Source organism: Typha angustifolia, chromosome 11 (genome assembly GCF_048772165.1).
Source record: "Typha angustifolia cultivar Huaian chromosome 11, ASM4877216v1, whole genome shotgun sequence".
Taxonomy (NCBI): domain Eukaryota; kingdom Viridiplantae; phylum Streptophyta; class Magnoliopsida; order Poales; family Typhaceae; genus Typha; species Typha angustifolia.
The window spans coordinates 14,194,758-14,207,906 of NC_133249.1; the positions used below are offsets into that span (position 1 = coordinate 14,194,758).

At 36.5% G+C, this 13,149-nt stretch overlaps 1 protein-coding gene across 1 annotated transcript in view; it reads left to right on the top strand.

The window, feature by feature from the left end:
- LOC140771471 (lysine-specific demethylase JMJ17) overlaps positions 1-13,149 on the top strand; it is a 33,482-nt gene that overhangs the window by 1,458 nt on the left and 18,875 nt on the right. Inside the window, exons 2-7 of the mRNA XM_073113046.1 lie at positions 4,960-5,017; positions 5,349-5,471; positions 5,776-5,833; positions 5,920-6,056; positions 9,844-10,002; positions 10,080-10,166. Coding sequence (XP_072969147.1) covers positions 4,960-5,017; positions 5,349-5,471; positions 5,776-5,833; positions 5,920-6,056; positions 9,844-10,002; positions 10,080-10,166 — 622 coding nt within the window. The remainder of the gene's footprint in view (positions 1-4,959; positions 5,018-5,348; positions 5,472-5,775; positions 5,834-5,919; positions 6,057-9,843; positions 10,003-10,079; positions 10,167-13,149) is intronic.

The window sequence follows — 13,149 nt, forward strand, 5'->3', positions numbered from 1 at the left end:
GATAGTTCTATGCACTAAGAACTTTAAACCTTAATTTCTTTCTAGCACAATATTTGGTGAGGCCTTTGTATTATGCATTATTAATCGCCTACAAATTATATGGGTGGATGAAGACGTTTTGTTGGACAATTTTGCTACCATTGCTAACCACAAAATATTTCGGTCTTTGGAGCAATACCTGGGTTAGAAATTTCTTTTAGATTTTTTGCATACTCTATATGAACGAGTTTCCAATAACATCAATAGATTGCCGCAAGGATTGTGGATCAGAAGTTCTTGAGTCAGTAATTTTTCTTTGATGTTCAGTCATTGACCTCCACATATTTAAAAAAAAGGGAGGGAGGGAGGGAGGGAGGGACATACAATCTAAATAATATACTAATGCATTCTTGTTAAGAACTATAGTAAGCTATTGGAATCTACTAATTAATCAACATGTATAATATTTTTGAATTTCAGAGTCAATCTATACACTAAATTATAATACGAGATGCTAAGACAGTCACCTAAGCATTAAGGTGGTAGTTTTTAAAAATTAAGACAACGTGTTATAGATGATAATACTTATATTTCATCTTAGATATCTCAAGATGGTTGAAGAACTTACCTTTCCATTTCATATTTAATGTGTCATTTTTTGTTTCACTAAGATATTTCCTTAGGGATAGCTGATTCTAGGGTTGTATTTTGAAGTGATATGAAATATAGTGACAACAAGAAATTCTTTTTCTCTTTGAATTAAAAAAGTTCAGCCCTACTAGATAACTTAGCTAATAAATTCATTGAAATAAGCTAACTTGTGATTAAGACTGCTTCAAGTGTCAGGGATCCTCTTCTGGTGGCTTCTTGTGTACTTTTTTTTCCCCGAATATGAGAAGTAAGAGTACCTTTCTTGACACATTTAAGATTTTGATTGATATTTTGAAAGATGGTCGCGCATTGCGGGCGGTTACCTCACCGCATAGCGCCTAGGTGGAAGGTATCTTTAATTATAAATATTAAAATTAATCATAAATAGAATATATATTTAATTATTAATATAGTATATTTACAAGTTTTAATAGTGCACTACACGAATATAGTATACCAATATAGTATATAAAAATTACTAATATAATATATAATTTTTTAATATATACTAATATAGTATACAAAAAGTAAAAAATAATACCTTCACTACTTGCTCTTTCCTCCCCTCTACGTCTCAGCACTCTTTTCTTTCTACTAGTGATGAGACAAACCTATTTAGTCCATGGGACACTTTATCTCACATCCCCATTTTCCTTTCACTTATATGTCATACTCTTTCTCCCAACTCTTCCTCATGGCAAAAAATCACTATGAAAACTTTCATATATTTCCCCTCTTCCTTCTTTTCCACTTCACTTCCTCTCTTAAAACCAAAAATGCCTCCACCTCTACTGGTGAGAAATAGGCTCTTGACCTCACTGAAGGAGGTATAAAGAAAGACAAAGAAGAATGAGAGTGAAATATGAGAGAGAGAGAGAGAGAGAGAGAGAGAGAGAGAGAGAGAGAGAGAGAGAGAGAGAGAGTCAGAGGTGGTGATTGTCAGTTGGGGTGTAAAAAGAGAGTGAGATTATGTGTGTGAGAGAAATTGTACCTTCTTTATATTGTTGCTGCTTCGCTGCCGCTTGCCACCGATTGGGAGAGGAGGTTGGGTTAGGGTTCAAATCATAGGAAGAGGAACAGATGGGGGATTAGGATTTTTTTTCAAAGGTTAGTTATCTAACCTGCCACCCGTACTCGACTCGCTAGCCTGGTTAGATCCAAGTATCTAACTTGTTTATTCCATCAAAGCGAGCTGCTTAGCCTGCCAAGGATGCCAAGTCAACCCAAATGTCGTTACATCGCCTCATTGCCACTATGCAGTGCTATCGGTGCTCTCCGCCCCGCCAAGGCAGCTGCGATGGCCGCCTTTTAATATACTGATTTGATTATGCTTAATGTACTATGATATGGATATATCATTGATACAAAGTATTAAGTGTTATATGCTTCTTTCATTTTTCACTTATTTATATTAAAAAGTAAAATAATGCAGAGCTATTCCTTTTGTGGACAATTGGTGTAATATATATTGGCTATAGTTCCTAGTTCTTACTTACCTTGTATCCTCAAACCAATTTTAAAGTATGAATTGTTCTGAGAAAATTCATTTGTATTCAATGGATCACAAAAGCAGTGTTTTGAAAGGCGTCTAAGACGGGCAGCCGTCTCGGTGGGCGGTGCGCCGATCGCTCACAAACCTGGAATATGACTGGGAAATGGCGGATGGGCTTCCCACTAAAGATTCTGAGAGAGATTGAGGTGGGTGAGAGAGGAATAGGGAAGTAAAGGAGAAGAAGTGAGAGATTTGATGTAGTTGAAGAGAGAAAGGCACGAGAGGACGGGAGATGGAGTAAAGCACCAAAGTGAAAGAAATGGAGATTAGAGAGAGGGGTGGCAGGTGTGGAGAAAAGGAGTAGTATGGAGAAGAGGGTAGGTGGGGAGAAGATGTGTCATCTATCTTTATCACTAGTGAAAAGAAAAGAGTTTTGAGATATGATGGGACATAAGAGAGTAAGTGGGCAAGTTATCTTCTAAAAGGACATTTTTATTTTACACTCTTGTACTAATGTTCGATTTCACCTCACAACCTATCGTCTTTTTTATTTTTTTGATAATCATCTAGACATCTACTATTGTTCTAATATCCTTGATGAGCATATTAGTATATTATCATACTGTTACACATTATGGTTGTGAGTTTTATATAGTTGTAAATTGATCATATTATTTAGTATTTTGGTATAGTGTATTATTAAAAAAATTAAATATATTCTATATTAATATATATTATATATAATTATTTTTAACTTTTATATATTAAAAATATTAGACTATCTTGTATTATATTATATATTATATATAATTATTTTTAATTTTTTATTATTTAATATATTAGACCGTCTGCTCGTTTTTTGTGTGGTGGGGTGATTGCTTGCAATCCGCGGCCGCTTTTCAAAACATAGAACAAAAATATAACAATTAAGTTTTTTTTCTCCCATGGAAATCTAAAAAGATATCTTAGTAAACTTGAAGGTATGTAAACTCAAAATTTTCAAGTTAAAGCAATTACCCATATTGTAGGAATTTTCCTATTTCCATGTAAATTGGGACTGTGAATTAAGTGTTAGACCATAACGTGAACTTTTGTCATTATACAAGATGTAACTACTAACTTGTAACTGAATATGACTCAACCATCTTAGTTTCGAGTTTTCTTTAACCTAGATCCTATTGATTATCCTAATCTTTACCCCTATATTATTGATAGCAAGAAATAAGGAGAACAAGAAAACCCTAGTTTCATCATTTGATTCCGCTTTAATTATAAAAAAGTAGAGAATCTATCATTTTTGCATCATTTTTCCTGCTGAATTCGAAGTGTTCCAATTTTATTGCGTAGACTTTGTACTGGTAATTTCAGCATCAATCCAAAGATTTATTTCATTTTCCATGACTTTGCCTTCTTCTAATCTCGTTATTGCTATTGTATAGTTTTCAGACTACTTTGGTGCATTATTATTAGTTTTAATCATATTCCAGTTTTTTTAACAAGATGTCCGAATCTGTTATGAAAAGGTGTAACATGCTGGTGAATTTTAACTTTATCTGTGTGCCAGTGGTACTGTTATTTTTAAGATTCACTTAATTGGTTGACATCTACAAGAAAAGATATATTTGTTAGATTATTGTATACTATGTTTCTTGAAATATTTTATGAATTGGTTGGAACTTGTAGTAATGTACTAATCTTCTGAAAAAGCATCTTATAAATTTGTAAAAAATAGCATGATATTTCTTTCATTTCAATTTCCTGGGCATCTATTCATCTAGTAGTAAGAGTTCACATTGAAGGATGAATTCCGACCTTCCATTATTGTGATACAACTTGTAAAGGAATTGAAACCCTAGGGGTGTTTTTTCTTTGCAAGAACTGTAGTCTCTCTGATAATATTTTTTCTGCAGTATAACCTTTTGTTTTAATATTTGCAGCTAATATAGCATTCCTTTTGTTAACCTTGGTGTTCGTAGATTTGCTCTGGGTATTTGTGATAAGCTTGAATTATGTCTGTAGTGCTAGCTAGTAGTTTATGGTGGCATAGAGTGGATACCACATAATTTGTTGATCCACATGCATCGATCACTTGGCTCGTGAAGGTTCTCTTGTTATAAAAAGGAATAGACACACCAAATGATTTTTCCAAATGCTGAATCAATCACTGCTTTTCAAGCAACCTAATTGCCTTTGTCTTCTGTTCTCTAAGTAAACAAAAGCTATTTCTAGCTGTTAGTAACTGCTTTACGTAGTTACCACTCATGATGGCCGTACTGCTGAAGAAGCAAGGATATAGGTGGTGCTGATGCACCTTGCATTGGTGGTTTGTCGTGGCATCACATGAAGAATACTAGGCCATGCTGGTCTTCTTATTTCATGCCGATACCTTGCTGACGCAGTTTGTGCAAGGCGGAACATTTATCCATGGAGTACAGTACTCTAATATCTATAATAGTACAGCTTACCTGAGATGTGTCCATCTACAAGTGGCAGATCATCATATGTACTTAGAAAGGAAGCTGTTGTGCTCCCACAAATTGGTTTGATTTTGCTTTAATTTTTTATTTTTGGAAATGTTCAGAAATCGTAATTGAAGTTGATCATAATTATTTATGTCTTCTCCTCTTGATTCACGCCCTCTATTGTTGGTATTCTGGCTTGTAACTTTGTATTGCCTGATTGTTCTTGGAGTGGTTGATGTGATAGCTGCAACTTTTGTCAGTATCTTCTGGCCATGTTATGTGATTGTTCAGGGCTTGCAGATATGTATGTTGGAGGTTTTTTATGTAATGTGAATAGCCGAATGTTCATCTTCATTGTTCATTATGTAATTTCAGGGGTGAGCCAAAGTGTTGGTACGGGGTACCTGGTAGTGAAGCGAATGCTTTTGAGCAGGTATTTTGTTTATATATATTATTTTAATACTTTAATATCGATACTCTCCTTCATACATACATATATACACACATACATACATATATACACACACACACACACACATACATACATACATATATATATATATATATATATATATATACAGGCATTGAAGCCAATGCTTTTGGATGTGAGTGTAGAAAGTTATTAGATGATCAGTAGGTAGTATAGTTGCAGATCATCCGAATTTATGATTGAGGACTAATTCTGGCTTTGCTTTACTGTTGGCACTTTTGCTTGCTAGAACATGACTGAGAACTTCATTTGAATTTTTGTTTCATCTTTCTAGGTGATGCGAAATGCCCTTCCGGATCTATTTGATGCTCAACCGGATTTACTCTTTCAGCTTGTCACAATGCTTAATCCATCTGTTTTTCAAGAACATGGCGTTCCAGTTTATAACCTTCTGCAGGTTAATAGCAAGTTTGTAGTATTTTAAAGCATTTATGTTATATATATATGTATATATTTTTCAGTTGTGAGCTGTTTGTGAAATGATGAGTTCAATTGAAATTCTTTTGATCCCCCACTAAAAGAATTTAGTGGATATTGTTATGCAGTCTCTTACAGACTAATACAGAATCATTATCAAATCAGATGCAGTTATTCTATGCTTTACTTTTTGTGGGAGTATCTGAGTGGTTGATCCAGACTTAAAGTTTCAGATGTTGAGATACATTATCTGTTATGATTAATTAAGTGTCTTTCTTTCTCAGGAGGCTGGCAACTTTGTGATTACTTTTCCTAGATCCTTTCATTGCGGTTTCAATTTTGGTAGTTATTTTCTTTGAGCATACTTCCTTTAATATATACCTTCTACTTCATGCTGAGAAGGCTTAAGATCTCTTGCTGATTTTCAGGTTTAAATTGTGCTGAGGCTGTCAATTTTGCTCCTGCCGATTGGCTTCCTCATGGTGGAGTTGGAGCTGAATTATACCGTCAGTATCACAAGGCGCCTGTTTTGTCCCATGAAGAGCTTCTTCTTGTGGTTGCAAAGGTTCATAACTTACTATTATTGTTTGAATATCATTCTCCTTTTTGCCAGTATTGGTGAGTACTAAGACTTATTCTCTTGGGGGTATTTGGCGGCCCAAAAATTTACTAGAGTAACGGGTTAAAACTCTAGTAATTAGGTTTTCAGAGTTTGCAATTTTCAAGACCTGTTTGGGTGACAAAATAGAGTAACAGAAAACTCTGTTTTTACCCAAAAAAATGCTGAAATTTTAGGGTTAAAAAAATAATCTGTTATGATCTGTGCAATTCTTTGCAAAACTCATTGAGAAGAACTCTTCGCCGAATACTCCTTTCTGGCTCTCCCTGATACTCCACCGCGCTCCACCATAACTCCCACCCATCATCTACTTTGTCGGGCGTAGGTTGTGGTAAACTTCAGCTTTGAGATGATTGCTTTTATTATTTGCTTCATCGTCCTTGTTATCCCCTCTCCTCTCTCAATTTTCTCACAGGCATTGGGCCTTTGCTCTCGTCCTTTGCCACCCATAACTCTGCCTTCGATTCACTTGGGAAACCCACCACTTACCTCTTCTCTCACATTCCCAAATCCGATTAGCTCATCCACAACTTTGCTTTTCCATTGACATCCCCATCTCCGCAAGTCAGCAATCCTTATGGCCTCTAACTATGAGGGTAACTGAAAGCCCTCTCTTTTCCGTCCAATATTTTTTTTAACTGCTATGAGTTCTGAGAGATAGTCAATGCCAAGATCTAGGATGCCCCAACCATGAAGGTTGTTGCCTGGTGGAAAGCAATACAAAGGCACTAAAAGTTTCCGGTGCTCTAGAGCTGCTGGTTTAGATGGCAAATGGATGTGAAATTATCCAATAATTTATGAAAAACAGGTCCTCCGAATTGACCTTCTTCTTCCAACAATTTGAACTAAAGCAAAACTCCTTTTGATTTTTTTACAAGGCAGCCTCCAAGATTTGTAATATATTATTTAGTGGGCAATAAGGTGACATTAATTGCTGAGCTCTACCATGAGCTCGTCTGATAGAATTATTGGCCTACCTATCTTTTAAGAATCTTTAAAGATTTTAAAGAGTGCAAGTGGCCAAGTCTTAATGTCAGTTGTGATGGAGAACAAGGGCTTAGAAAGAATGGGGTGGGGTTGGGATGTGAGGCAAAGGTGAAGTGTTGAGGGGTGGAGACTCATTGGGTTCTCTGAAATTGCCAAACATCTATTAAAGTGATTACTTTATGAAATATTCCTAGTGTACTCACCTAGATGGACATTCAAATTCTGTAGTTTTTGGATACTCTGGACTCTAAATGCAGAGCATCCAAATAGGCCCTTGTTTGCTTTTGAGAGTAATTTCTTTGGTACTTCTATTAGTCAGATCTAAGTCACTTTAGTCCATCAGGCTAAAGTGCAGAAATATGTAGACTTAAGAGCACTCATGTCCTGTATAATTTTTATGCCTAAGATTGATAGAACAAGAAGAAAGAACATATAAATGAATATGTAAAAGAAATGTTTATGTATAATTACTGATTAGAAGTTATTAACCCTATATCGGCTCATGAGTTCTGAGATAGGCGACATATTGCCTAACTCTCTTGTCTGAGAATGTTGAAAAGAAGAAAATGATAGAGGTAGCTGTTCCTCCCAGATTCCTCTTTCCTAAAACAGTAGTTTACAAATATATTTTCCTAATACTAAAAGTGTTGCTCAATATTCTAGTCCCGAATCTTCATTGTTTGACTTATATATATAAAAGAACAAGTTTCCTTGTGTTGTCTGCCTCAAGTTATTAGTTGGATACTCAAATGTTCTTTTGTTGACTAGAACAACCTTAATATGATCATTGCATGCATTTAATAAAATGTACTATATAAGTGACATGATCACACACTATTACACTAAACCAAATAATCAAATAAGTAAATCCCATAACTTGACGCATGTTTTACACTAATTCACAAATAACTCCTATTCGTATTGATTCATACTAATTCCAATAATCAACTCAGTAAATTACAGTAACATAATCCAATTTCACACTAAATTCACACTAACCAAATTAATGTGCAAAGGAGGGTGCGGTAGACGAGAATGGTTGCACTGTGGCAGTGGTGTGGAGCAAGAGAGGCAGAGAAGAAGGTGGAGGTGGCGGTGAGTGAGGAGGGTGTGCAGAGAAAGAGAAAGTGAGTTGGTTTGATAGAGAAATAGGGGGAGAAAACGAGAAGATGAAGGTGGAGGTGGAAATGGCTGGGAGGGTGTGTAGACTGCAGAAAAAAAGAGGGTGAGGGTGAGGGGTTCTGGAAGATAAAGATAGGGAGAGAAGGTGGAGGTGACAGTGGGTAAGGTGGAGAGAGAGAGAGAGGCCAGTAACCATAGCTGTTGGGTCGATGACCGCACATCGGTGAGAGCAAGAGAGTCACCAAGTGGACGATGAGGTATTGGCATTAGGGATGCTGCTATTTGTGTGGGATCGGTGTGAGTTGGTTGTCCTTTTCCCCCTCTTAACTAATAGCTTATCCGACTGCCTCCGCTTTGGCGGACTGCCAAAACCTGATAATGCAGCCCAGCAGTCTTGTTGGGCTTCAGAAGGTCACTGCAGGGTCACCGCCTATGCGGCCGCAAAAAATGCTTTTTAATACACTGCTCAGCAACAACTTTACTACTAGCTACTGCTGGAACAGAGGATAACATGTTATCATTTCTTGATCTTCCCCACTGGTGTGAAATAGATATTACAGATTTCTAGCATAATCTGCTTAAATCATGTTCGGCAACCTTCATTGCCTCACAATATCTAGATACCATCGATATTACATATTTATGTACATTTGCAACCATTAACCTAAGCCTGGTTTTTGTTGCCGTAGTCTGTTGCTATGAGGATTTCTGCACCTTCAATTCTTCAATAAGGTCATTGGGTCAGTTCTTTAATTTTTTGTTAACATTTTCTCTTAACCAATGAAATGTTGCAACCTATTACTAAGAAGTATATATTTCAAATTCTGGTGCTTTTACTTATTTGAGTAATTTGGTTTCAAATTTAAGCGCTTGCATCAGAAAGTAAGGCTGTGATTCTTAGGTTTGTAATCCTTTTAGCTCTTCTTCCACTTTCTCTTCATAGAGAGTGTATTACTATGACATACATCCATTTTCCTTGCTACCAACAGTTGATTGCTGACTAATTAATAGATTACTTCAGCTCAAAAACCTTAGGTTATTTATGCTCCCGAATTGTATTAGGTCTGAAGATTTTCAATATGAAGATGCATAGACATTTACACGGAGGACACATCAACCATTTCCTGTATTCAGTTCAATTCAATTAGGTTTCATCCTGCTCTTCTGGAAATCCTTATCTGCTAACTGATCCTTGCTTTATTATTGTCTTATGATCTGCCCCTTGAAGTGAGAGAGGTGCATGGTTTCTCAAAAGCATTTGCCTACTTTCTGGATCTCAAGCTGCATAATGTTCTTTTGAGGATCTAAGTATTCTTGGATGGTGCTGCAATTTTTTTTAATATTATTCTTCTCCATATAAATAGCTCTTTGAATTTGCTCGGATATTATAGTTCCACCAGTATTATGTTTCTCTTTTGAAAGCAAATGTCTGTGTTTTTTATTATTATAAATCATACATGCTTGGCCATGGGTCATGCTGTCTTTTTGAAGATATATTAAGCCACTTCTTTCAAGTTTTGTAGGTTCTACATGATATCTATTTTATGAATTTCCGACACTGTTGTGTTGCTTTGTTTCTCAAAGCACTAAATCTTCTGATCAATTTGTCATTTTATCTGGGCAGAATGGTTGTGATGCTAAAGCATTGCCTTACCTTAAGGGAGAAATGCACAGAATATTTACAAGGGAGGAAAGGTGTAGAGAGGAACTATGGCTTAATGGCATTGTTAGATCAAGCTTGATGTCTCCAAAGAAACATCCAGATGATGTTGGCAGTGAAGAGGTAGCCTTTTCGTTTTCTCGTCCTTTGATCTTAATTCGTGGTTGATTACTGATGTGGTTCAAAACGATATTTTGTAGGATCCAACGTGTATTATTTGCCTGCAATATTTGTATCTTTCAGCTATTACGTGTTGCTGTAGACCATCTGCTTACGTTTGTCTTGAGGTTTGTTTTGTGGAACTTTGCTCATTATGTGCATAATAATTAATAAGTGCTTCCTTTTGTTCTTTTGTTTTGTTTAATTAGTGCCCCTCATTTTATTGCAATCTTTACTCATATTAATCTACCATTCATTTTACAAGCATCTAGAATGCAACTCAAAATTTTGAACAAATGCTGGAGAACATATGATTAAATGTAGGTTAAATGAATTCATCAATACATATAACTAAAGCAGTATTTGATCATAAAGGTCTTCTATTAAGATATAAGCAAGATTAAATCCTGTTCAACTTAAATTTAACAAACCAGCAAGTCTAAAAATTTATAACAAAAGATGACCAAAGGGAACAATTGGTCGATTATTGGACTTAGGTTAATCAAGAGCGGTCTAATGATAGGTTGGATCTCACCCAATGTCAAGGATAGTGTGTAGCATGGAACCCAATTTTTGCTAATCTCGATCTAGGGCTGAAACTAGTCTATTGACGAGCTTTGGCCGGTCCTGCTCGATATCGGAACTGATGGTCAAATACGGGTCGAATTCGACCCATATTCGACTCGGGGACATCAATAATTGATGTCCCTGGCCCACCTGTTCCCCCCCCTCTCTCTCTCTCTCTCTCTCTCTCTCTCATCTCTCTCTTTTTTCTCTCATTCTCTACTCTCCTATTGAATCCATCGGCACCCAAATAGATCCTCCACAACTTCGACGTCCAACGATGTCCTCCAACCAAGATTTGACGATCTTGACCTCCGACGACTTTGGGTGAGTATTATTTTGTTTTTGTTTCTTTTTTCTTTTTTCTCTCTTTCTTCCGGCGACCGCCTCCTTACTCTCTATTCCTCTCTCTCTCTCACTGTTATTGCAGCAGAAAAATCTTCTGTCACTGTTGCTGCAGTAGAAAAATCTGCAGCAGTAACAGTTAGGGAGGGAAAAAGATAAGAGAAAGAGAGGATGAGAGAGCATGTAGATTTGTGAGTTGCGACAATAAGAGGGGGAGGTAAGGAGAGAGAAAGAGAGTGGAAGAGAATGGGGAGAGAAGAAATGGAGAAAAAGAAATATGCTTAGGGTTGTGGCAGTAAGAGGGAAAGGGAAGGAGAAAGAGGGAAAGAGAAGGAAGAGAGAAAAAATGGATAAAGTAAGAGAGAAGTAAGAGGGAGAGGGAAGAAGAGAGAGAGAGAGGAGGGGGGGAAGAGAATGGAGTAAGAGAGAAGTAAGAAAAAAATTAGATTAGAAAGCAAATAAAATTTGCCTTGGGGTAGTAAGAGAGTGGGAGGAAGAGATAGGGTTTCAATTTTTTAAATTTAGAACTATTTTATCTTTCATTTTGATTTTTGTTTAGGTTTATTTACACTGAAAATTAAAATGCCTCTAAAAAAAGTTACTAGGAAGAATGGAATCTGAAAAAACCCCTAGATACACGTGTGTATCTAACCTTTAGCCAATGATATTGTTTGTTCGCTTAAGTAAAAGTCGGAAGAAATATTAAAAACGAAAGTAGAGATGAACACCAAGATTTTAACGTGGAAAACCCAAACGGAAAAAAAACCACGGATCCAAACTCGGATTAAGATCAATCACTAGAATATTAGCAGTTACAAGACTGACTCACAAAACAACCCGTCGATCCAAACGACTTTGTTCTTCTCAGTCTTGCTTGCTAGAACCCACGATTCACTGCTTCTCGTGATTGAAATCTAACCTCAGTAGCCCTCGAGATTGATCTTTCGTCTAGATAGCCCTTAAGACGAAAGATTTAGATTTGTAGATGAGAATGACCTTGTTAGTTGAAGAACCGATGTAGCCTCAAGAAGTCTCCTTCAATAATCTTCTTCAACCCCTTAGAGATAGGGCATCACAATCCTTATATATGATCTCCAAGATAGAGCCAAATCCAAGTCTTATCCGTACTCATGAAAGTCCAAGATTTTCAAACTTCGTTAGTACGTTCGAACGCGGCCCGGATACGTTCGAACGGTATGACTTGATCTCATAAACTTTACTCCAATAATTTTGCAATTCTTCAAACTAGAGATTTTCTAGACTTGTGTAAAGCTCATATACATGTAAAAAATACACTTAGAATATTTTGTACACAATTGCCAACAATTAAAAACCTAACAGAATCTTTGTTTTTATTCTGATCACCTATAAGACAACGTAAAATATTTCCCAGGTTACGGTTGACAAGTTCTGTCTGACTATTAGTTTAAGGATGATAGGCTGTTGAAAATATCAGTTTTGTGCTTATCATATGCCACAGTTTGATGATTTTCAAACAAGACATTCTCCTTTTTTTCTTATCTACAATGAAAAGAGAGGTTGATTTATTGAATAACATAGCAACTCTCTTTTGATGATTTTCGAGTCCCATGTGGAGATTCCACGGTGATGATGGATTCTTCTTGTCCCTCACTAAAGGTGTTATCTTTGTGCGATTCAGATTCAGAACTTGTTGTGCTCCTTGTGCATCGGACGTCATAGCTCTCCGGTGTTTGTGGGACGATCAGGCAAAAAATAAATGCGGTGCGGCATAGAATTTTTAGCTTTAATACCAAAAATAATGTAGAACAAGAGTTTCAATGGAGAAAAAAAGAAATGCCGACAGAATCCACTAATGGGTTGTTGGAATCCACCAACAAAGGAAAAGTTGATAATCTCAAAATGTCAAAAGTATTCATTAAACTCCAAGTGATAATGTAACATGCCTTTATACAAGCAAGCCCTTAAAAAAGGACAAAAAGACTAAAAAGACCTCTTAAACAAAAGACTAAAATACTCATGTGAAATCTCTCCCTCACGACTCGTCGCCCGACCAAAACGTCACTGGATGGGCTGCCCTCTAGCATCTGCGTAAGTACACGTGCCTAAATGTGGTGTCCACGCCATTGCTCCTTCGGTATATGAGCCTAGATTGCAACCAAGAAGGTAGATGCCTTATCCAACTGGGGTGTTTAGGGCAAGTTGATTGATTTTTTTATGGTG